This window comes from Thamnophis sirtalis, unplaced genomic scaffold (genome assembly GCF_051295495.1).
Source record: "Thamnophis sirtalis isolate CommonGarterSnake01/CBP01778 unplaced genomic scaffold, rThaSir2_p1.2 scaffold_13, whole genome shotgun sequence".
In the NCBI taxonomy this organism is placed as follows: Eukaryota; Metazoa; Chordata; class Lepidosauria; order Squamata; family Natricidae; genus Thamnophis; species Thamnophis sirtalis.
Window position 1 is genome coordinate 30,607,762 of NW_028261393.1, and position 21,726 is coordinate 30,629,487.

Below are 21,726 nucleotides of genomic sequence, written 5' to 3' on the forward strand. Positions count from 1 at the left end.
ATGCCAGCACATCCCAAATGGGGACTCTGCAGCATTTCCTCTCCATGGTCCTCCCCAAATTCACCTGTTTGTGGTTCTCTTTCACACCACTTTTCATCACTTTCTGCTTCCTGCTTTTCTAAACAAGAGGAAAAGCTTAGGCCAGTTTTAATCTGCCTTGGAGGCTATTGTGGTAGCCCAAATTCAGATCCAGAGAAAGGCCCTTTGTGTGCTAAGGACTGAACTTTCCTTGTTGCGAGCCTGGCTGCCAAGTGGTTCTTCTGAGCCTTATGGCAGAGGTGCTTTGCAAGGGAAGCTGTGAGCAAGAGGCACTCCAGACCCCCATAGAAACTTTTCCCTGGGTGGAATGCCTACACAAGCACATAAGCCCAGCACAATTTTAAAAATAGGAGGTGTGTGTGTGTGTAAAAAATGAGTCGTTGAGCTTCAGAAAACACAAAGGTAGATTGTTTGTTTATTTGTTTGTTCATTCATCAGATGTATCTATGACTGGCCTCTCAGGGAGAAAGGCCATCCTTGGTGTGGAAACTTGCCCTCTGCACAGGCTCTAAATCGCGGCTTTCCTTTTCTATTGGACGGTTATAATGTCCACTTCAGCTGCCCCAGCTCAGGTCGAGCGATTTCTGTGGATGCCCAAAGGGATGGCGCGCCGCCGGCCTCCCGTCCCCCGCTCGGCTAAAGGCCGGAGAGCAGCGGGGAGTTGGCACTGGGGACGGGCGGCGGGCGCGGCGGGGCTCGGTCTGGTTCCGGGGTTTCGCGGCCGCTCCGACCGCCCCTCGGCGCGTCTGCATCTTCCTCCCCTCGCCCACCGGCCTCCGCCTCCTCGCCTTTCCCGTCGGGGTTGGCGGCACCCTCTCCGGCCTGGCATCCGCCCGCGAACTGAGCTTGCGAGGGCGGACCGTCCGCTGCTCGGAGTCGCCCGGCAAGCCCGCCCCTGCGAGGGCGAGGAGGAGGCGGCGGCGGAGGCGGAGCGGTTGCCAGCCAGCCAGCCAGCCAGCCAGCCGCCGCCGCCCCCTCCGCATCCATCCATCCGAACCGGCCTCGCCGCGCAGCCTTTTGTTCCCCCGGCAAGAAGTTTGGGCGCAGGGCGGACCGCGACAGCTGCAGCCCCGCGGGGAAGGGCAGGCGGGCAGAGCGGGAGCCGCTTGACATGCCGCCCCCGGCCGAGCTCGGCACGGACCGTTGGCCGGGCACTGCGAGGCCGGCCTGACCGCCAGCGCGCCGCACAAAAGGCTCCAACTAACTTCCTGGCAGGCGGAGAGCGGCGCGGTTTCCTTGCGCGGCTGGCCATGGCGGGGCTCGCGCGCAGCCCGCCCGGCCCCGGGGCCCCGCGCCAGCCTCCCGCGCCCTCCCCTCGGCCTCTGCCAGCCCGTAGCGCCGGAGCCTGCCCGTGAAGAGGCGCGACCCTCCGGCGGCTGCGCAACCGAGAAGCGCCCACCGCCCGCCCGTTTGCTCCGGCATGAAGAACTTGCCGCGACTGGACCGCCAGGCAGCTCTACCCCCGTCCAGCCCAGCGAGCCGAGCCGCGGCGGCGGGCCAGGCGCAGCACCGGCCGCTGCTTTGCCGTCGCCCGTGCCGAGCGGAGCCCTGCGGGCCGGGGCAGCGAAGCGCCGGAGAGGCCGGCCTTTGTTCCGCCAGGAGGCAGTGCTCGGCGGGCGCCGTCGGAGACGCGTCGGGCCCTCCTTGTCGGCGGGCGCTAACGGCTGGGGCCTCCGCGGGGGGCGGCGCTGGGGAGGAGGCCCGCCTGCCCAGGACCGTTGGCCCGCTCCGACCCCGCCTTGGCGAAGGCCCCGCTCGCCTCTCTCGCCCGGCTCGGGACCGCCGGCATCCCTGCAGAAGCGGCGTAATGCGTCGCCCTCGGCCTCGCTTCGGCGTTTCCCCGGGGAAGGGCCGCCTCTTTCGAACGCGGAATATAAATCGTGGCCTTCCCGTTCTCCGGGGATTTTAAGGACTCCAACTCTCCAAGGCCGCCCGTGGACTTCTAAAAGCAGAGCGGACGGCGGGGGTTGCAGTGTTCCTTTGTGCCGCTTCTGCTCCCGATCTCTGCTGAGATTTTGCCCTTTTAAAGTATGGGTAAGCCATTAAGCAGACCTGACTGTTTAAGGCAGAGCCCTGCTTGTTTGGGGAAAGGAGAGGACGAAGACGGCTACATAGAGGACTGCTACGTTCCCCAAAGGTCTATCTATGACACCATGAGAATAAACGAGCAGATCGATCAGGGCTCCAAGCTGACTCAACCTTCCAAGAGCAGCCTAGAGAAAGGAGACAGTAGCACCATTTCTAGCAATGGGACTTTAGGGGCTCCCGGTGCTCTGGAATCAAAAGTACCAGAGAACAAAAAGTTAGATGAAAGAGTTATTTTTGATGCTTTGAAACTCAGCAGCGATGTCTCCAAGTCAGCCCCGGCACCTCCAAGGCGACGGCCCAACTTGGAGAAAAAGGAGAATATCAATAGACGCTCCTGGAAATCGTTTATGCCACCAAATTTCCCTGAGTTTGCTGAGAGAATTGAAGCCTCCCTGAGCGAAGTCTCCGAAACAGCTGCTTCCAACCCCTCCTTGCAAGAGAAGCCTGGGTCTCTCACTGCGGCCGAAACCTGCAGCCCCTCAGACCCCAGGGAATCCCTGTCGGAACCCTTGACCCTGGAGCATGTGCCCAGGCCCTCTGGGCTGCCAGACCTTCAGGAGGCGAGACCACCAAGGGAAGCCTTGTGTGAGTTTTCTCAGGAAGAGTGCCAGGCCTTTCTGGAACCAGAAAACATGGTGGTCGATTTAACTGGGGGCAGGCGGAAGGGCCATCGTCTTGTGAGTGCAACATGGCCCAGGCTACTGAAAAACCCTCTCAAGGCCCCAGGCCTCCGGGGGAACCAGGACACCATGGAGGCAGATGATTCCGAGTGTGTGATAGAGACTGTGCCCCTGTCTCCCTGCCTGAGCGAAGAGCTCCTGGATCCAGGGATGGGTGTCCTCCTCAGCCCTGGTCTCCGTGAGAAGACAGAATCTGAGTTGAGATTTGAAGAGGATGAGCGATTGATCATGATGGAAGCTGAGGAGTGGGAGGAAGGCTCCCTGTCAGAAAAGGGGAAGGCGACTGAGGAAACAAAGGGCTGTTTGACAGGTATCTCTGAAGAAAGGGGACAATTATGCCTTCCATTCGTGACTGTCGAGGAAGCCGTAGAGAAGGTTGCTGGAGTCCAAGGAACCTATAACCACCCATTGCACCAGCAAGAACCCTGGGATGACTCAGAGCCTCAGGCTGCCAGCTCTGCTCTGGTTCCCCAGGAAACACGTCAAGACTTTAGCGCTCTTCTTGGAGAGGGTGGTGGGGTTTGCGGTGCTGAAGCTGTAACAATCCGAGGGGAAGGGGCAGGATTTGCCTCTGGTTTGGAACTCTGCCTCGGTCCTCCTGCCCCAGAGCAATTTTCTGACACGGACTCTGTGCAGATGTTCCTTGAACTAGAAAAGCTTTGCATGAATGAGGAGGAGAAAGATGGGGAAGCTCCAACTGAATTTGAGGTTCAAAATGTGACGTTTTCTTCAGAAGGGCTGGACCTACTGGAGAATTTGGACTTGCCCTCGGAGGCTGGGGCAAAACCATCCCAACACTTAACTCACCATGAAATCAGTGTGGCTGACTCAGCCATGGTGTCTGATCTAGAAGATTTTGATGCCACTTTTGGTTCTCAAGTAGCAAGTGCAACAGAGCCGATACTGTCAGACTCTTTTTCTGAACAGGACACTTCCGGGGACTCAGAGAAAGGGATGCTTCCCAATCCTGCAGTTGCAAAAGATATTGAATCGCAATATTGTTGCGATCATTTATCTTCTGTTACTCTGGGGGAAGAGGATAGAGCAGAATTGCTAACGACTGAGGAAGTGGCAAAAAGTCACAAGGCCAAAGGCCAGTTGGACTCGATATGGAGAGAGTCTGTGGTTCCAGTTCATGTGCCTTGCTGCAGAGCACAAGCCCCCTGCATTCATGTCGCTGAGGAGGAAATGTCTCCTCTGTTCAGTGGGACAGAGAGGACATCCCTGAGCCAGGATGAATTTGCTACCATTGCTGAGGATCTGAATTCTCAGCAAGAATTTGATCTGATTGAAGGGGTGGTGAGCCCTGAGGAACCAGAGCTGTTTGCTTCTTACGAGCTGAATCCTTCAGAAATGATGGTGGACTTTTCAAATTGGGATGTCCCTGAACTGGGCTCTGAGGATGACGTTGTAAAGCTAGACAAAGAGAACATTCTGTTTGCCATCCATCCAGAGGAAACAGAAGGGATGGGGGATTTTTGGCCACCTTTACCAAGCGATTCCGAAATGATACAGGGTTCCAAGGAGTCCATAAGACGCACAGGATCCTTAGACCACCGGAAGTCTATCGACACTAGCAATAGGTACCAGCTTGAGCTTTTGCCGTGGCCAGTAAGCGCTACAGAAGAGGTAGTGAGTACTACTTTTCTTCAAGAGGAAGAGCCAAAAATAACTGAGCAGGCAACAGTTGATCCAGTTGTGGAGAGAGACTTCATGGATCCTGGGATCCTGGAATTGCTTTTTGGGCAGAGTGGGAGTAGTGAGGTAACAGAGGAAGGGGAAAGGGATGCCAAGTTTGTAGATGCATACTCCCGCCCATCAGGTCCTGTGGATTGCTCATGGGAGGCCCAAGATAGTGTTGGAGATTTTGCAGGCAGGCTTGAAGGGGAAGCTACTTCTTTCAGTCCTTTGCCTAGGGATGAGGATAGCGATGTCCTTCCAGATACTGTAGAGGGCCTTGCCAGCACCATCATGGGTCTCTGCACTATTAATGCAACGGACTTCACATTGTTGTCCTTGTCAGGTTCACTGAATTCAATCTTAGCTCTGGATCTATCTGTTGAAGATGCTACAAGTTTAATTGGTGATGGAGATGACTCTGAAACAGCCACGTGGGTGTGCAACAGCCAGGAGATGATACCAGCATTACAAACTGCACAAGAGATCTCGTCTCTCCCCATGCCGCTCTGCCCCATTCGGTGTCCAGACAAAGAGGAGCTGCCTATTCAGGAAGAGTGGACCATGATACCCAGTTCCTCAGAGGAATCTATGCAGGTGATCCAAGGGATGGATGAGAGTATTTTGCCATTTAATGTAAGTCTAGAAGAGCATCTTTCTCAGTGGGAAAGTAGCCTTCTGATCCTGGCATTTGACACCTCAAGGGATGTACCATCCAGCCCAGCAGAGTTGCCTGCCTCTGAAGCTGAAGAGGAGACCCATGCTATGTCAGGCATGGAGGCCCTGTCTTCCTTCTCCACTCCTGGAAGCACTCCTGGAAGCAGTGAACTGGTCCCAGATAATGAGGTATTTGTTTCCTAGTTACTCAGTCACTATCTAATATGAAATTGTTTTATTTGGAGTTGAGGAGGAGTTAATCCGTAGTTAACTGACTGACTGATATCATTTATGAAGGACAAAAGAATGTATATTTAACTCCTCTCTCCTATTACAGTATAGCTGAAGATCTCTTTCCTGTTGAATGGCAGTTGGGTTCTCTATTGAATGGCCTTGGCAGTTGAGTAGCTTGAGGCTTTCATAAAATACTTCTTTAAAGAAGGAATCCTGCATTTTCTGCAGAACACTTGTGATTGAGCATGCATAACTGTAGGGGTAGTAACTGAAAGAATGGGTTGCTAAGAGCAAAATGATGTAAGGCAAATTAAGCTTTGGCACAGAAGTCTACTTTAAATAACAAAGGCAGCCCCCTGTTCATGGAAGAGAAGTAACTGAAAATGTTTCCTTAAATCTTTTAAAATCTCCCTCTCTCTATTGTAACAATTAGGGATAGGAATGACTTTTGTGTAAATTTGCATTAATATTTCTTCTATAAAATGGCTTTTTTTCCTGTGGATTCTGACTTTGACCGTTACCAAGCAAGCTAAGATAGTTTTGTAACCGTTTATGTGTTTTTTGGTTTTCCTTGTTTCTCACACTTCAAACGGTTGTGCATTTCCAAAAACAAAAAAGTAAAACCAGCCAGAAGTTTGAGAAACTATTTTGAAATCTAAATGTGGACAACTGTCTCTCTGACGCTGGGCTGAGATGGACTGTTTGTGTCCGTTACAGCTTCCTGCAGCCAAAATGTTCAAATCCAGCCTGCAATTAGGAAACAGGAGGAGCTTCAGGCCAGGCCAGGATTGAATGTGAATTATTAGCCAGTTTCTCTTCCCTTCCCTCCTTCGAAAGGAGAAGGAGGAGATGGTGATTGGGCACAAAAAAAGCTTTGTCTCCCAGTGTCCCAAATTGAGAGATATCTTTGCACAAGAGGCAGACAGTTTGGAAGCTGGTGAAAAATTTTCTGTGTTGACGCGGCTGATCTGGTGTTTCTGCCAAGAGAGACAAGAAGCCCCCAGTCAGAGGAGGAAGCTATATGGAGAGGAGCAGGTTTAATTCAAGGTCATTCTGGTTTCGTTGTTCTCCTCCCCTTTTATTTCCAGACTTCCAAGGCACATGGAGCTTTCTTGTGGTTGCCACAGTCATCTCAATTATACTCACAGATAATAATTTGCCGGCTTCCAACTCACCTGAATAAGATTTGAATTTGGGTCCTGCCAAATTCAATGAAGCAAAGTGATCAGACTCTGCATTGCTTCAACATTGCCTGTGAAGCTTGGGGTCTGTGTGGACGCAAAGCCTCCTGTGAAAAGGAATGACACCATGACCCTACCACCACCTCGCCCAAACAGCTTAGTTCCCAGCCTCTGCCTTCTTCCATTTGTCTGTATCAAAGACAAGATTGGAACTCCATTTCAAGCTGAAGGTGGTGACCCAACGCTCTGGAATTTTCTGTGCATTCTCTATTTGAAGCACCAAGCTGGGATTCCAAGTATTTTCTGTTGAGGCGGTTGTTAAATTTGATTTGCATGTTTAAACTTCCCTGCTGAACCTGCCTGCTTTGTGGATGTTGCCATCCATATCCTGCAGCTGTTCCTGGTTTCAAGTGTGTGTGTGTGCTGCTTGCCCCAAGTGAAAAGTTTGCATTTCAGATTATCCCAGAGGATGTAGGAAGAAGGACTCATGGTGTTTGGTTTATCAGTCTGGGGCTCTTGCAGGCAACCCGCCCATGTATATCAGACAGTCTATGGCAGGAGGAGTAAGCTGTTTCCACAGAAGAGGCTGGGGAGCTGTCGGCTCTTGCATTGTCATCAATTCTACTTGCTGCAGAATAACTCCATGGCTCTGGACAGCATCTTCATTTAATATCTTGGCATGTTTCCATTTCTGGAGACAAATGGCTGAATGTGATAAGTCAAGGCTAATTCTTCCCCCCATCCCCCCAGGGAGAGCCCTGGAGTCTTCCAGTTGCTCACTAGGTCTGCAGCAGAACTTGGTCCTTTACCACTGACCACTTTGACATCATATTGTTTCAAAATAGCTGTTAAGTGTTTAGTTGACTGAAAGGCTTAAAGCTGCCCTCACTCTGATTCCTTATTTGCTTAGGGCTGTTTGGGAGCAGAGAAATCTCAGTTCTGCCTCTGAGCAACAACTCTGCTTTTGATCAGAAGCAGGACTGCAACTCAGCCACAGGCCTTCGTTTAGACAATGTCCTGACTTCAGTCCCCAACAGAGTCTAAAATTGTGCCAGAATCCCAGGGGAGCCCTCCAGCCTTGTTGACCTTGAAGGACTAGAGAAACCACTGGCCTTGTGGGGTTTCACACTCTTCCTCCAGAGCAGTACTTCCCAATTAAGCAACTTCAAGGTATGTAGTGAACTTCAACTCCTAGAATTCCCCAGCCAGCCATTTTGGCTGGAGAATTCTGGGACTTAGTCAATCAGAACAGAGCTGGAAGGGACCTTGGAGGTCTTCTAGTCAAACCCCCTGCTCAAATAGGAGACCCTATACTATTTCCAGTGATGAAGCACCCACAACTTCAGATGGCAAGCTGTTTCACTGGCCTCACTGTTAGGAAGTTTCTCCTTAATTCCAGCTTGCTTCTCTCCTTGATTACTTTCCATCCATGGTTTCTGGTGCTTTGGAAAATAAATTGACATCCTCCTTTTGTGGCAGCCTCCCAAATACTCCCATGATACTATCATGTCCCCCATAGGGTACACCTACAATTTTTAAATGTAACCCATTCCACTAAGTTCTTCTTAGTTTTAGGTTTAGATCTCCCTTTGATAAATTTCCATCCATTGTTTCTTGTTTTTCCCTCAGATGCTTTGGAAAATAAGTTGACCCTCTCTTCTTTGTGAAAGCCCCTCAAATAATTGGAAGACTGCTATCATGTCACCCCTAGTCCTTCTTTTCATAAGACTAGACATACCCAGTTCCTGCAAGCCTCTTCATATGTTTTAACTGCCAGTCCCCTAATTGTCTCTGTTGTTCTTTTCTGCACTCTTTTCCAGAGTCTCAACATCTTTTTTTATTTCAGTGACCAAAATTGGACACACTGTTCCGATGTGTGGTCTTATTAAGGCAGTATACAGCAGTACCAATCCTTCATGTGATCTTAGTACTTTTCCTCTTTTGATGCAGCCTAGGACTGCATTGCCTTTTTTGGCAGCTGCAGCACACTGCTGGCTCATATTTAAGTTGTCCACTTGTGGTTGTCCCTGGATTCCTCTCATAGTTACTGTTCTTGAGCCAGGTACCACCTATTCTATACCTGCACATTTATTTTTTCTTACCCAAGTGTAAGACCTTGCTTTTCTCAACACTAAATGACATTTTGTTGGATAGGGCTCAGTATTCAAGTTTGTCTAGATCTTTCTGGATTTCAAGCTTGTCTTCTAAAATGTTTGCTATTTCTATTAGCTTGATGCTATCTACAAATTTGATGAGTTCCCCTATTTCTTTGTCTACATTGTTTATGAAGATATTGAAGAGTATTGAGCCTCAAGTAAGAACCTTGGGGTACACCACTGCATGCATACTGTGGAGTACCCCACAATGATGTAGTTCCATTGAGGACTGCACATTGGATGTGGCTGGTTAGCCCAGTTACAAATCCATCTGATGTGGATGTTGTTGGTCATGCATTTTTTTATCTTACCAACAAGTAGGTTGTGTTAAATGCCTTACTGAAGTCATCCACAGCATTTTACTAGTAGTTCCTTTGTCAAAAAATGCAATAAGATTAGCATGATCTGTTTTTGACAAACCCATGTTGGCTTCTAGTAATCATCTTTGAAAATTGTCAGTCATCCAGGTCATGGTTGTCCCAAAGGAGCTTTTCAAAAGGCAACTGGACTTTCTTCGTTTTTTTTCCCCTTGAAGAAGTTTCTCTTCTCAAAGAGAAAAGGTTTATTGGACAAGAAGAGAAACGTCTTCAAGGAAATAACAAAGAAATCCAGCTGCCTTTTGAAAACCACTTTTGGGACTTCTAGTAGTAGCTTTGCTTGTTTCTAGGAATTTGCAGTTCTACTGCTTGATTATCTTTTCCAAGATTTTCCCAAGTATTAATTGTCAGGCTGATTTGTCTGTAGTTGCCTGGATCCATTTTTCTTTTCTTTTTTTGAAGATGGAAACCACATTCAGTGTCTATGGAGAGTCTCAATCATCTAGGTCATTGTTGTTCCTAAGCTGCTTTTTCCAAAAGGCAACTGGACTTTCTTAGTTTTTTTCTTTGAAAAAAAAAACCACTTCTTAACTTCTTCTCAAACTGAAGAAGTTTCTGGGATGATAACCGAAATAGAACTGAAAAAGCTTCTTGGATAAGAAGTAACTTGTTTTTGAAGGAAAAAAAACGGAGAAAGCCCAGTTACCTTTTGGAAAAAAACACCTTTGGGACATACGGTTCAGTGGTTCTGAGAACATGTCTGCCACTTCCTTCAGAACCTTGGGATGTAATCCATCTGATTTGAACTCGTCTAGAAAGGGCAGATATTATCTTACCATTCTCTCACCTATTTTGACTTGTATTCTATTAGAAGAAATGTCCTTCTGGGTTCAGTTCCAAGTGGGGAGAAAGACTGGAAACATGGAGGCTGTTTGGAAAGATGGTTTAATGGTGAACAGGACCACATGGTTTGAGGTCCTGGACAAAAAAGAGCACATGGGTGAGAGAGAGAGGAGGGGATTTATACCCTCTCTTGGGCTTTGAACTTGTTTCCTGTCCCTGTGGCAAGGGCATGTATTTTGATTGGTTGTCAGGCTCCCATGGGGCCATGCAGGGATACCTTTGTAGGCTGTCTTGAGTCCCAGGCTTGGTTGAACCTTGCTGGATGATGCAATCTTTCCAGGTGCCATGTGGTGGAATGGGCTAATCCTATCCTGAGGGTGAAGGTCTTTTGTGTTGTAGATAAACTGCCCCAGCTTTTTATCCTGTAGAAAGGATGGCCTACCTATCTGGGGCTATTAACAAAGGTGGGGGCTGCTTCCCAAGAGCATGTATCTCCTTTTCTCATCCAGGGAAATATAATATTCTGCCTTTTTAATATTTCCTAGAATATTTAATTCTTCTAGGAGATGGGTGGGTGCTAACTTCCTACAATTCCTAGTCTGTCTATTACAGTTCTGCTTTTGGTAGTTTGGGATATTCTTTCCTTTTCCATGAACCAGATGCAAAGAATGAGCTCTTCCTGCTGCCACCTTCCTTCCTTACCATCATCTTCCATTGGGGGACCAGTCATTTCCTTGACTTTTCTCTTGACTTCTACATGTTGAAAGAACCTTTTTTCATTATTTTTATATTTTTGGCCTTTTTACATCTTTAAGTTGTTTAAGGTTGAGAAACACTGTTCAGGTGGGTTGTGAGCTCCTGCAAGGGTTGTGAGGCTTGCCCTGCCTCCCCATTTGTCGTCCCCCCCCAAAAAAAAACTTCTTCATCACAGCCTTGCAAGAGAGGAGGCTGCTGAAAGTGGGGGAGGTGGGTGTCGTTTGCTGAGCAGGCTTATCTCTCAGGAGCAAAGTGCCATCCTGTGACCAGCTTTTTATTGGTTCATTTTGCTAAATTTAGAGACTGCTCAGACCACTCTGAAGTTTACACTTTAAAATGAAAAATATCATGCAAAACAGTGTTTGAAAACAAAAATTGTAAAACCACATTAAAAAAGTCATTTTCACTGAGGACAGCCCAGACTTTAATACGGCCATGCTTATCATATTGGCATGTGTTTTCGTAATCATCTTGAAAGGCCACATGGTTTTGTAGTGTTAAATGTAGCAGCCTGCTGACACCTTTTCAGACTAACCCATTTTATTAAAAAAAACCAGGCGCTTTCATGAATGACATCTCCATTCACCCAGGCCATGGCTCCACAGACGCAGGATTTAAATTGGGCAGGGGAGGTGTTTGTTGGGGAGGGGGAGACCCAGAAGTCAGGATGGTGATGCAAATGCAGGTTGCAGAGCACAAGCACCTTATCAGTAACAATTATGATGTGTTAAAAACCCTTTGAGTTCATCTTCAGAGATAGTCCAGAATCTCTTGATGTGAGAATTCAGATATTCCACTCCCAATGATGCTGTTAAAATCTTGTTTTTGCAAAATGATTACTCTACCACAAAGCGTCACAGAATCGTCGATATTGCTCTCTCCTTGTTTTGAGATGTCACTGTAAGACCTGTAGGTGGATAAAGTCCTGAAAATGCTGGGTGACAATGGACTATTTGTCATGTCGTTTGCAGTGCAGATCAGAGGGCTGCCTTATTACTGGGATCAAAGAACCCCAGAGGCAGGTTTGCCAGCTTATGCTTCTCCTAATGGTGCCCCACGCAAGAGAATGGCGAAAGCTTCCTGTTCCTCCAGAAATAAGATTTCAAAGGATGAATTTTGGAGTGGATCTGTGACTCCACCTGCATTTTCAGAGTACAAAGGCAATGGCAAGGCCAGGTGGGGGGCAGGGAAGGCAACTCTGTGTAGGTATTTCTTTCAGGTGCTTTTAGGCCGCTTCAGTCAAAACCTCTAAACATGGAATACAGAATACAGAAAGAGTGCTGGCTTTGGAGGGATGGCCATCGACTTGTGGGGACCTAGAGGAGAAAGAGTCATCCAAAGACTAAAAGCAGCAATGTCCCAAAGATGCAGCCGAAATGACCCTTCAGGCGAGCTCCTTGACTTGCAAGATGCATCTCAACCTTATATCATTTCTGCTGCTGTTCTTTTTTTTTAATATTAGTGTCACAAAATAAATGTTAAGGTCAATGAGCGGTTTTTGCACTGGATGCAAGAGTGAGGTGGAAGTGATTGGAGGAGGGACGTAACATTTGGTGGCAGCCAAATACATTGTGTTGATACTGAAGGATCTGGCCAGGAAAGGAAATGGCAGTGTTTTGCCTCCATTGTGTAGCATCCGAGGGCAAACAAGGCCTATCAGCAATGCCATTTGATTATTCAGCTTTCGTGATAATGACAGGGAGCCCTTTGCATTGATGGCCGGGGGGGTGGGGGTGGGGTGGGGGTGGGGGATGGCTCTGGGCAGAGGTTTATCCTCTGGGCAGCTTTTGCTTAGACAGGCTGGAGTTACTCCTGTCAGCCCCTCCCTGGTTTCCGGGCAGGGAGTCAGCGTCCACTTGGCCTCTACTGCTTGGGACTGAGGGTGGGGAAGGTGTTCCTGGAACGGAGAAGGCAAGCTCGGCCAGCAGTGGCCTGGGTGCTTTTGAGGAGGGGCATATGATCAATATTTTGTACACTACCCAGAGTCCTTTGGGATTTGGGCCATTATAAACAAAGAAAGAAAGAAACAAAATGGTCCCTTCTGATGGAGAACTCCAGGTCTCCTTGCCACTTTTTTTTAGCAAACTGCTTCTGGTTCCCCTACCAGCTGGGTAAGATCTGAAGATGAGCAGCTCCTCTGAGTCTCTCTTGGAGAAGGTGCTTGTCTGGCCAAAAGGTCCTCCCTGAGGACTGCTGGCTGATCTCCTGGCTTTGGGGAGAAGTCCTTCGCTCTCCCTGCCCTCACGAGGTTCCTCCTCCCTTTCACCATTCGAGGCCCAGGTTGCTTTTCCACTGCATGAGTGTTTCCTTCAATTGTTGGTTTAAACTTAGAGGTTTCAGACTTTAAATTAAGAGCTGCCTGGCTCACTAAAATGCCACCTGTTAAGCATAAATGGTTTAAGAAATTATTTAACTTCTTTCTCAGCCACAAAAATCATGAGAAGTAAAGACAGGGAGGCCCTCAGGTAGCACCCAGGGCCTCCTCCAAAGCTTGTGATACTGTCAGCCCTTCAAGCTAGACAGGAGTGGGAAGCCAAAGGGAGGCAGGATAATCCTTCTTTAAGATTATAATAACAGAATCTTGCAAGTCTAAATATTTCTCCCCCCCCCTCTCACACACACACACCCTTGATGAGAACTGGGGGCGGGGGGGGCTGAGACACTAACTCAGGTTACAGTTCAGTCACAGCAATGACGTCCTTTGCCTCTGCAGTCTCTCTGGGATAATCAACTGCCTGTCTGAGTGGGTCCATGTGTGCTTGGTGCTGTGTTTTCCAGGAGTGCTTTGGGGCAGCCGTTGTAAAACTGGCTTCTGCAGAAGATTATAGTACCTATAATGCCGCAAATCCTCAACACATTCCCCCTCCTCAGTTGGAAAGGCTTCTTTGGAATGGGGCTGGCTCCCTTGAGGGGGCTGTCCAGGTGGGGGGTACTCCGTGTCTTGTGGAACAGCTTTCCCCCTCCTGGGGGTTCAACTCCCACTTGCTAGCTATGTTATTGGGATAGAATATATGTCAGATTTCTTGCTGATTCCTCCTGGGCATTGCCTTTTGGGCAGAAATTGGATAACATTCACAATGCCCTCAGTTCAAAGGGTTTGGTTTAATTTCCCCCTGGTTAGCCTCACCTTGCCTCTTGGGGAAAAGAGTTGCTCTTGCCAAGGGGAAAAAAAGGAACTCAGGAAACTATGGACTAATCAGCCTGACATCAGTACCTGAGAAAATCCTGGAAAAGATAATCAAGCAGCAAATTTGTGGACACCTAGAAATGAATAAGGCGATAACCTAGAAGCCGGCATTGTTAGCAATAAATCATGCCAGACAAATTGTATTGCCTTCTTTGAGAAAGTGACTAAATTAGTGGATCAGTGGACATTATATACTTGGACTTGAAATATCCCTACTTCTTGGTAAGATAGAACAACAGCAAAAAGATCACATATAGCCACCCTGGTCGCATCCGCTGAGTCCCGCCCGGCCGCCCTGTTTAGGGTAACCCGCTCCCTACTGAACAAAAGGGAGGCGGGGGAACCCTTGCAGGGCAGAGCCGAAGAATATGCCCAATTTCTAGCGGACAAAATTGCTCGGTTTCGGTCGGACTTGGACTCCATTCCTGCAGCTCCAGCCGAGGCACTGGGGGACCAAGTAGAACAGCTCTGGGTTGAGTTTCAGGATGTTACCCCCGGGGATGTGGACAAGGCCATGAGAGCTGTAAGTACCTCCACCTGTGCTTTGGATCCGTGTCCCTCATGGCTGGTCAGGGACTGCAGTGAGGTGACACGAGGCTGGATCCAGGCGGTTGTGACCGCCTCCCTTCGGGAGGGGAACTTCCCCGCCGCACTGAAAGCGGCGGTGGTGAGACCCCTCCTGAAGAAACCATCCTTGGATCCGGCTGTCCTTAATAGTTATCGCCCTGTCTCCAACCTTCCCTTTCTGGGAAAGGTTGTCGAGAAGGTGGTGGCCTTTCAGCTCCAACGGTCCTTGGAGGAAGCAAACTACCTAGACCCCTTCCAGTCAGGCTTCAGACCCGGCTACAGCACAGAAACCGCTTTGGTCGCATTGATGGATGATCTCTGGAGAGCCAGAGATGAAGGACACCCCTCCATCCTGGTCCTCCTTGACCTCTCAGCGGCTTTCGATACCGTCGACCATGGTATCCTTCTGCGACGACTGCGGGAGGTGGGAGTGGGAGGCACCGTGTTACGGTGGTTCTCCTCCTACCTCTCGGACAGGTCGCAGTCGGTGTTAGTGGGGGGGCAGAGATCATCCCCTAGGCCCCTAAATTATGGGGTGCCTCAGGGGTCGGTCTTATCCCCCCTACTATTCAACATCTACATGAAACCGCTGGGAGAGATCATCCGCAGGCACGGGATCAGATACCATCAATATGCGGACGATACTCAATTGTATCTGTCCGCCCCGTGCCAACTCAATGAAGCGGTGGATGTGGTGAGCCGGGGTCTTGAGGCCGTTATGGACTGGATGAGGGTCAACAAGCTTGTGCTCAACCCGGAAAAGACCGAGTGGCTGTTGTGTTTTCCTCCCAAAGATTTGACTAATATACCATCACTCAGGCTGGGGGGTCAAATTCTATACCCCTCAGAGAGGGTTCGCAACTTGGGAGTCCTCCTGGACCCGCAGCTGTCATTTGACCACCACCTAACGGCTGTGACCAGGGGGGCATTCGCCCAGGTTCGCCTGGTGCGCCAGTTGCGACCCTTCCTGAATCGGGAGGCTCTCACAACAGTCACTCGGGCCCTAGTGATCTCTAGGCTGGAATACTGCAATGTGCTCTACATGGGGCTGCCCTTGAAGAGCATCCGGCGACTTCAGCTAGTGCAGAACGCAGCCGCGCGAGTGATTGCGGGTGCTCCTCGATTCACCCGCATAACACCTATCCTCCGCGAGCTGCGCTGGCTACCTGTCGATCTCCGGATGCGCTTCAAGGTGCTACTAATCACCCATAAAGCCCTTCATGGCAGTGGATCTGGATACTTGAGAGACCGCCTTCTGCCAATTACATCCCTGCGACCAATAAGATCTCATAGGTTAGGACTCCTCCGTATTCCATCGGCCAGCCAGTGTCGGCTGGCAACTACGAGGAGGAGGGCCTTTTCAGCAGTAGCCCCGGCCCTTTGGAACGAGCTCCCTGTAGAGATCCGCACCCTCTCCACCGTCCAAGCCTTCCGCACAGCCTTGAAGAACTGGCTCGCCCGTCAGGCCTGGGGATAAGGATAGTCCCCTCCCGAATGATGAATGTATGTTGTTTACCATTTTAGTATTTGTCTCTATTTTGTTGTCTGTATCCTCCCCCCTCCCTAGTTTATGTGAGCCGCCCTGAGTCCCCTCAGGGAAAAGGGCGGCCTACAAATTCCAATAAACTATTTAAACTATTTAAACATGGGATAGACAGCATCACCCCAGATGGATTTGCAGTTGGCTGACCAGCCACACACACTGTATAATTCTCAATGGAACTACTACTACATAGAAGGAAGCATGCAGCGGGTACCCCAAGGTTATGTCTTGGGCTCGTGCTCTTCATCATCTTTACAAATAATTTAGACAAGGGAGGGGAACTCATCAAATTCTTCGAACACCAAACCAGAGGGAATGGCCAACACTTTAGAAGATAGACTTCATATTCAGAAGGATCTTGACAGACTTGAACGTTTGGGTCTATCCAACAAGATGTAGTTCACTGTTGAGAAAAGTAAGGTCCTGCACATAGTCAGGAAAAACCAATTGCACAGCTATAGAAAAGGCAATCCCTGGCCCAACACTAGTAACTATGAGAGAGATATAGATGTCCTATTGGATGACCACTTAAGTCTGAGCCAGCTGCCAAAATACCAATTTAGTTCTAGGATGCATCAGCAGAGGGACAGTATCAACATCATGTGAAAGGATAGCTTTGCTTCACTTTACACTTGTAAGACCATACTTGGAATATTGGGGCTAGTTCTGGTCATAATGATACAAAAAAGATGCTGGGATTCTAGAAAGAGTGAGAAGAGCAGTAAAGATGATAGGTGATGTGGAGGTTAAATTGTACAATGAACAGCTGAAGGAACTAAGTATGCCTAGCCTAACAAAGAAAAGGATTAGGAGTGATATAGCAGCCTTCCAATATTTGAGAGACTGCCAAAAAGGGGGGGGGGTCAACTTATTTTCCAAAGGACCTGAAGGCAGGAGAAGAAGCAATGGATGGAAACTTCTCAAGGAGAGAACCAACCTGGAATCAAATGTCTTAACAGTGAGAATAATCAACCAGTGGAATGGCTTGCCTTCAGAAGTTGTGGTACTCCATCACTGCAGGCTTTTAAGAAGACACTGGACATCCTCTTGTCTGGAATGTACTAGCTGACCTCCAAAATCTCTTTCAACCCTGTTATTCTTTGTTCCATATCCTCACACAAATGAGCCATTGCTCTGTTTTGTCATCCCACGTGTGATCTGTCAGGTGTTTGTGGCTTCTAGGAGATCCAGAATTGTGGAGCTGAAACTTTGAGAGGCTTCTCCATTCCCTTTCTTCCCAAATTGTTTGGCTTTTTCACATGTGTGAAGAATTTTGGAGAAGAACTCAATAATGCATTTTTAGCTTTTGACCAAGTGATATGTTTATAACATCTGGAAGAGTGGAAAGCAGGATGTGTGAAACTATGGTAAAGTGGGTGGGTATTTCTGGATCTCTAGAGCAGTGGAGGGGTAGTAATTGTGTAGAGTAATAAACTAGGGTAGAACAGAGAATTGACCTGTGCTTGGGGCGAAGGGGAATGCTTGTGCAGAAAGTACAGTGTGTGTCCTGGACTTTCCAGGTGTGCTTTTGGCATTGAGATTGTAGCATCAATCCTAAATGGATAGAACCGGATTCCTGTTGATGTTATGTCACTGAGCTTCTTTCGGGTTTTACTACATTGAGTCATTTCTCCATTAGTGAAATTTGCCCCACAAACACCTTTAATTTCCAACATCAAATCTATTGTGTCAATTTCCAAAGTTTCCTTGATTAGTCAGTTGGATCCTTCGATGCAGAATCTGTTGGTGTTTGTTTGCAGACTGCAGCTTGCTGGAGGGAGAAGATGTTGGCCAGCAGCTCCCACAGATGCTTATTGGTTGCATGATTTGATGGTAGAATGTTGGATTTAGACTCAGGAGATCTGGATTCAAACTCTTCTAGAGCTATGAAGTTCACTTGAGACAGAATTTCCCCGTCTATTCTTTTAAAAACCTCACAGACTGTTTAAGGATAAAATTAGCAGCCAGGGAAATTACATCTTACCTCGAGTCCTTAATCAGGTAAAGATTTTGCGAATATTTATAATGGAATTCATTTGCCTTTTTCCCTCTTCCCATCTTCTCAGCAATTCCAGAAGGAGCAAGTTGACCCCCTTCAGTTAAAGCTGCAGCAGGTTAATGGGCTTGGACAAGGGCTTGTCCAGAGTGCAGGGAAGAACTGTGATGTCCAGGGCTTGGAGCATGACATGGAGGAGATCAACACCCGATGGAATACCCTCAACAAAAAGGTAAGCGCTGCGTGGGCACTTCCTAGCAAACGCTCCCAAATGTGAACTGAATGGGATCCCAAGATCTGGACTGACCTCCAAATGCTGCTGAGTTCCCTGGTGGAAACAGGGCTGGGTTTGGTCGGGGAATAGCCTGTCGATGGTCCACTGGGTTGTATGTAGAGTAGTACCTGACAAGAGTCCTTGTCTGTGAAAACTCTGGCTCCCTCTGTGGTACAAACTCTGTGTTTGAAGTGCCCATTTGCCACTAGAAGAGGTCCTCTGGGTTGGGAGCCCCTGGCTGTAAATGCTGATCAATCCAGAGCAAGAGCTGAGAACTGAGCCTACATTTCTCTGTTGAGGATCCACTGATAAACCCACTTGTTCTGTTTTTGCTTCATTTTTAATGTGCTTGTTCGCAATTCTAGTCAGTGACCATAATAAAAGTATCCATTCATCTCTCTGCTTGGCTGCATCCCTGTTCTAGCCACTGGCCTACTAGAAAACTGGGACCAGCACATGTGTCTACCCCCTCCCCCTCTCTCCAACAGACCTCTGGGTGCAGTTCTCAACTCTGTCTGAAGGAGGATGTAAAAAAAAGGACTTCATATCCCAAGGAGCCTTCAGTGTATACATTGAATACATTGGGGAAAGGGTTGCCAAGCAAGAAAGAGAAAGGGGGAGAGGGGCAACTTAAAAAGGAAGACGTAAGCCACTGAAATCCCATTTAATTGGATGCCTGGCTAGCAAGGGCAGCCACTCTAGTGACAGGGGGGCATGTTTTGTCAAAATGCAGGTGGCCCAGAGGGTTGCCCAACTGCAGGAAGCCCTGCTCCATTGTGGGAAGTTCCAGGATGCCTTGGAGCCTTTGCTCAGCTGGTTGACTGACACGGAGGAGCTCATCTCCAACCAGAAGCCGCCATCTGCTGAATACAAAGTGGTGAAGGCTCAAATCCAGGAGCAGAAGGTGAGCAGATCTAAAGCAATGTAACTATAATCACAGGAGGGGAAGGGGAGTTTAGTCATTGCATTCACATTTCCTGCAGCTGGGAGATTGGCAAAAGGGGAATTCCTGAAAAAAATGGGGATAGTAGTGTAATGTTTATTCGGTCAATAATGAGCAGAATTTTAAAATATACAACATGTAAATCGGTAAAGTGGGTGAGATAAAATACCAACATAGCAAGGACTCTCTATAATAAAAGTATAACATTACTACTCTGATGATACGTTCATTAGTTGTGCAAGTGGAAGAAATTGGTAAATGCTCCTTCTCTTGACCTTATGCAAAGTTGCTGCAACGTCTCCTGGACGATCGGAAAGCTACTGTTGAGATGATCCAAGCGGAGGGTGGCAGAATCGCCCGCTCGGCTGAACCAGCAGACAGGGAGAAAATCGTCGGCCAGTTGAATAGCCTGGGAAGCCACTGGGCAAGCCTTCTTAGCAAAGCTTCAGCCAGGTAAGATTGGAAACACGGGACACCATCAAGCGCTTCTCATTCTGCCGTCATCCTGTGCAGCATACATGGATTTTATTTTTCTCCTGCTGTTTTGTTCCTGAAAGACCTCTGCACAGCACTTGGGGAATTTGCAAGGATGCTGTGAAAGGCATTCTTTTCATCCTAATGTTCTGCAGAATCTCCTTGGATTTCTTGGCCACTCTTCTTCCCACACTGTGAAATGTTGCAGCTGCGTGTATCAAGTGAGACTGAAGCCTGCTCTTTTATAACCGTTGTTCTGGTTTACTTCAGTGAGAGCCCTCGGTGGATTTTGACCTGCGGGGACATCTTTCATGCTACTCAGATTTTGACATCTTGCTTTGCTTCTGTTTTGTTTGGCATTGAGGGCAGAAGTTTCCCCCCGAATAAGATGTTACCTCAAACATAAAGAAACTTTGCTTGTTATTTGAAGCCAGGGCACAGACCTAGGAAGCACTCTAGAGAGAAGGAAGCCCATTCCATTTAGAGAACTCCCACCGTTCTTTTCTCCCTTCCTAGCAAGGGAGATGGAAAGCTCCCAGTGCAGGTCTGGTGTGTAAAAGACCTGTAAGATCCAGAGGATTTATCAAGGACTTCAGAGAGCCACTCTGTGCAATAGCTGCAGAAAGGTCCCTTCAGATGAGCCGGCCAACTGTGTCCCCTCCTTGCATTTCCTAGCATGGTCTAAGCCAGTGTTTTTCAACCACTGTGCCGCGGCACACTAGTGTGCCGTGACATAGTGTAAGGTGTGCCGTGGGAAAAACACTTTATATATAGTCAATATAGGCACAGAGTTAAATTTTTTTAACATTTTCTAATGGTGGTGTGCCTCGGGATTTTTTTCATGAAAAAAGTGTGCCTTTGCACAAAAAAGGTTGAAAAACACTGGTCTAAGCCGTGTGCAGTATAAAGTGTTAGATGCGTCTTTCTGTTTAGTTGACTCAACAGGCTTGGCTTGACTTTTGCAGAATATACCTGTGATTCTGTCACAAGCAGACAGCACGACACCAGCCACGTCGGTTACTAAAACAAGAGACAGGTCTAAATTGTTGCTTCCAGCCGAAAAGGACGATCTCTTTGCTTTATGTTGTGTGGAGGTGCAAGAAACAGCACCTTCATTTTGCTACGTCTAAGTCATGCATTTCTCTGTAGTCACTGACTTCTTCTTTAGCTTTTCTACAATAATCCAGTTCATTCTTGGAAATATATACTTGCATTTTATTGCCTACCCACCCAGCCAAGAGGCCTGATAGTACTGACCTATCAAGTAATCATATGGGCTGGTGGAGACATAAAAGGACAAAACCTTCCAGGAATATGAAATCGTGATTCCTGAGAATCCTGCCCTGTGTCAGGTGCTGTGATGTGGCCATGAAGCATAAGAGCAGGAAGTCTGAGCAACTCTGGAGCAGTTTAAGAATGAAAACGGTTGAGCTCATCCTAATAAGACTTACACTGTGGTGAGCAGGCAGGTGCTGGCCTAGAAATTGGTCTTTGTGTGTGTGTGTCTGTCTGTCTGTCTGTCTGTTAGAGGTGGTATTCAGCCAGTTCTGACAGGTTCTGGAGAACCGGTAGTGGACATTTTGAGTAGTTTGGAGAACCGGCAAATAGGCTGGTCCCGCCCCACTTCCTCCCAGCCCCCCAGCTGATCTTCTTTTCAAGAGAACGGAGCTGGAAAGCAGGTTAGTCTGGTGGGGAGGAAATGGGGATTTTGCAGTAACCTTCCCCTGCCACACCCACAAAGCCACACCCACAAAGCCATGCCACGCTCACAGAACCAGAAGTCAAAAATTTTGAATTCCACCACTGGTGGGTGTGTGGGTGTATCTAGTCCCACCTTAGGCATGAAAGCCAACTGGGTGACTTTGGGACAGTTGCGCTTTCTCAACCCTCCCCTATTTACAAGGTCCTTACTGTGGGAAACACAGGAGGAGGAAGGAGTGTTAGGAATGTTTGCTGTCTTGAGTTATTTATCCGTTTGTGCATTCGTAAGTGAAATAACTCAGATTCCTGCTGATGTGAAGCTGTCTTGGGTAGCATTGTGGTTGGATATCCAGCACACTGTTTAGTAACTTCTGCATGGATAATTTCATTGGTTGATTCTTGAGGAAATGAAT

The 21,726-nt window shown here is 48.1% G+C and overlaps 2 protein-coding genes across 18 annotated transcripts in view; both read left to right on the forward strand.

The window, feature by feature from the left end:
* The window catches only part of MACF1 (microtubule actin crosslinking factor 1), a 362,565-nt gene that overhangs the window by 290,384 nt on the left and 50,455 nt on the right, over nt 1–21,726 (forward strand). For all 17 annotated transcript variants that reach the window (XM_087728267.1, XM_087728270.1, XM_087728280.1 and 14 more), the window contains 3 exons: nt 17,992–18,153; nt 18,929–19,099; nt 19,425–19,591. In XM_087728267.1, coding sequence (XP_087584393.1) covers nt 17,992–18,153; nt 18,929–19,099; nt 19,425–19,591 — 500 coding nt within the window. The remainder of the gene's footprint in view (nt 1–17,991; nt 18,154–18,928; nt 19,100–19,424; nt 19,592–21,726) is intronic.
* On the forward strand, nt 1,037–8,534 carry LOC148043115 (uncharacterized). Its single transcript, XM_087728284.1, has one exon. The coding sequence runs from the start codon at nt 2,070–2,072 to the stop codon at nt 5,343–5,345; it is 3,276 nt and encodes a 1,091-aa protein (XP_087584410.1). The 5' UTR covers nt 1,037–2,069; the 3' UTR covers nt 5,346–8,534.

Excerpts from the sequence above, each read along its gene's own strand:
- LOC148043115 (XM_087728284.1), top strand. The coding sequence starts at position 2,070 with ATGGGTAAGCCATTAAGCAGACCTGACTGTTTAAGGCAGAGCCCTGCT.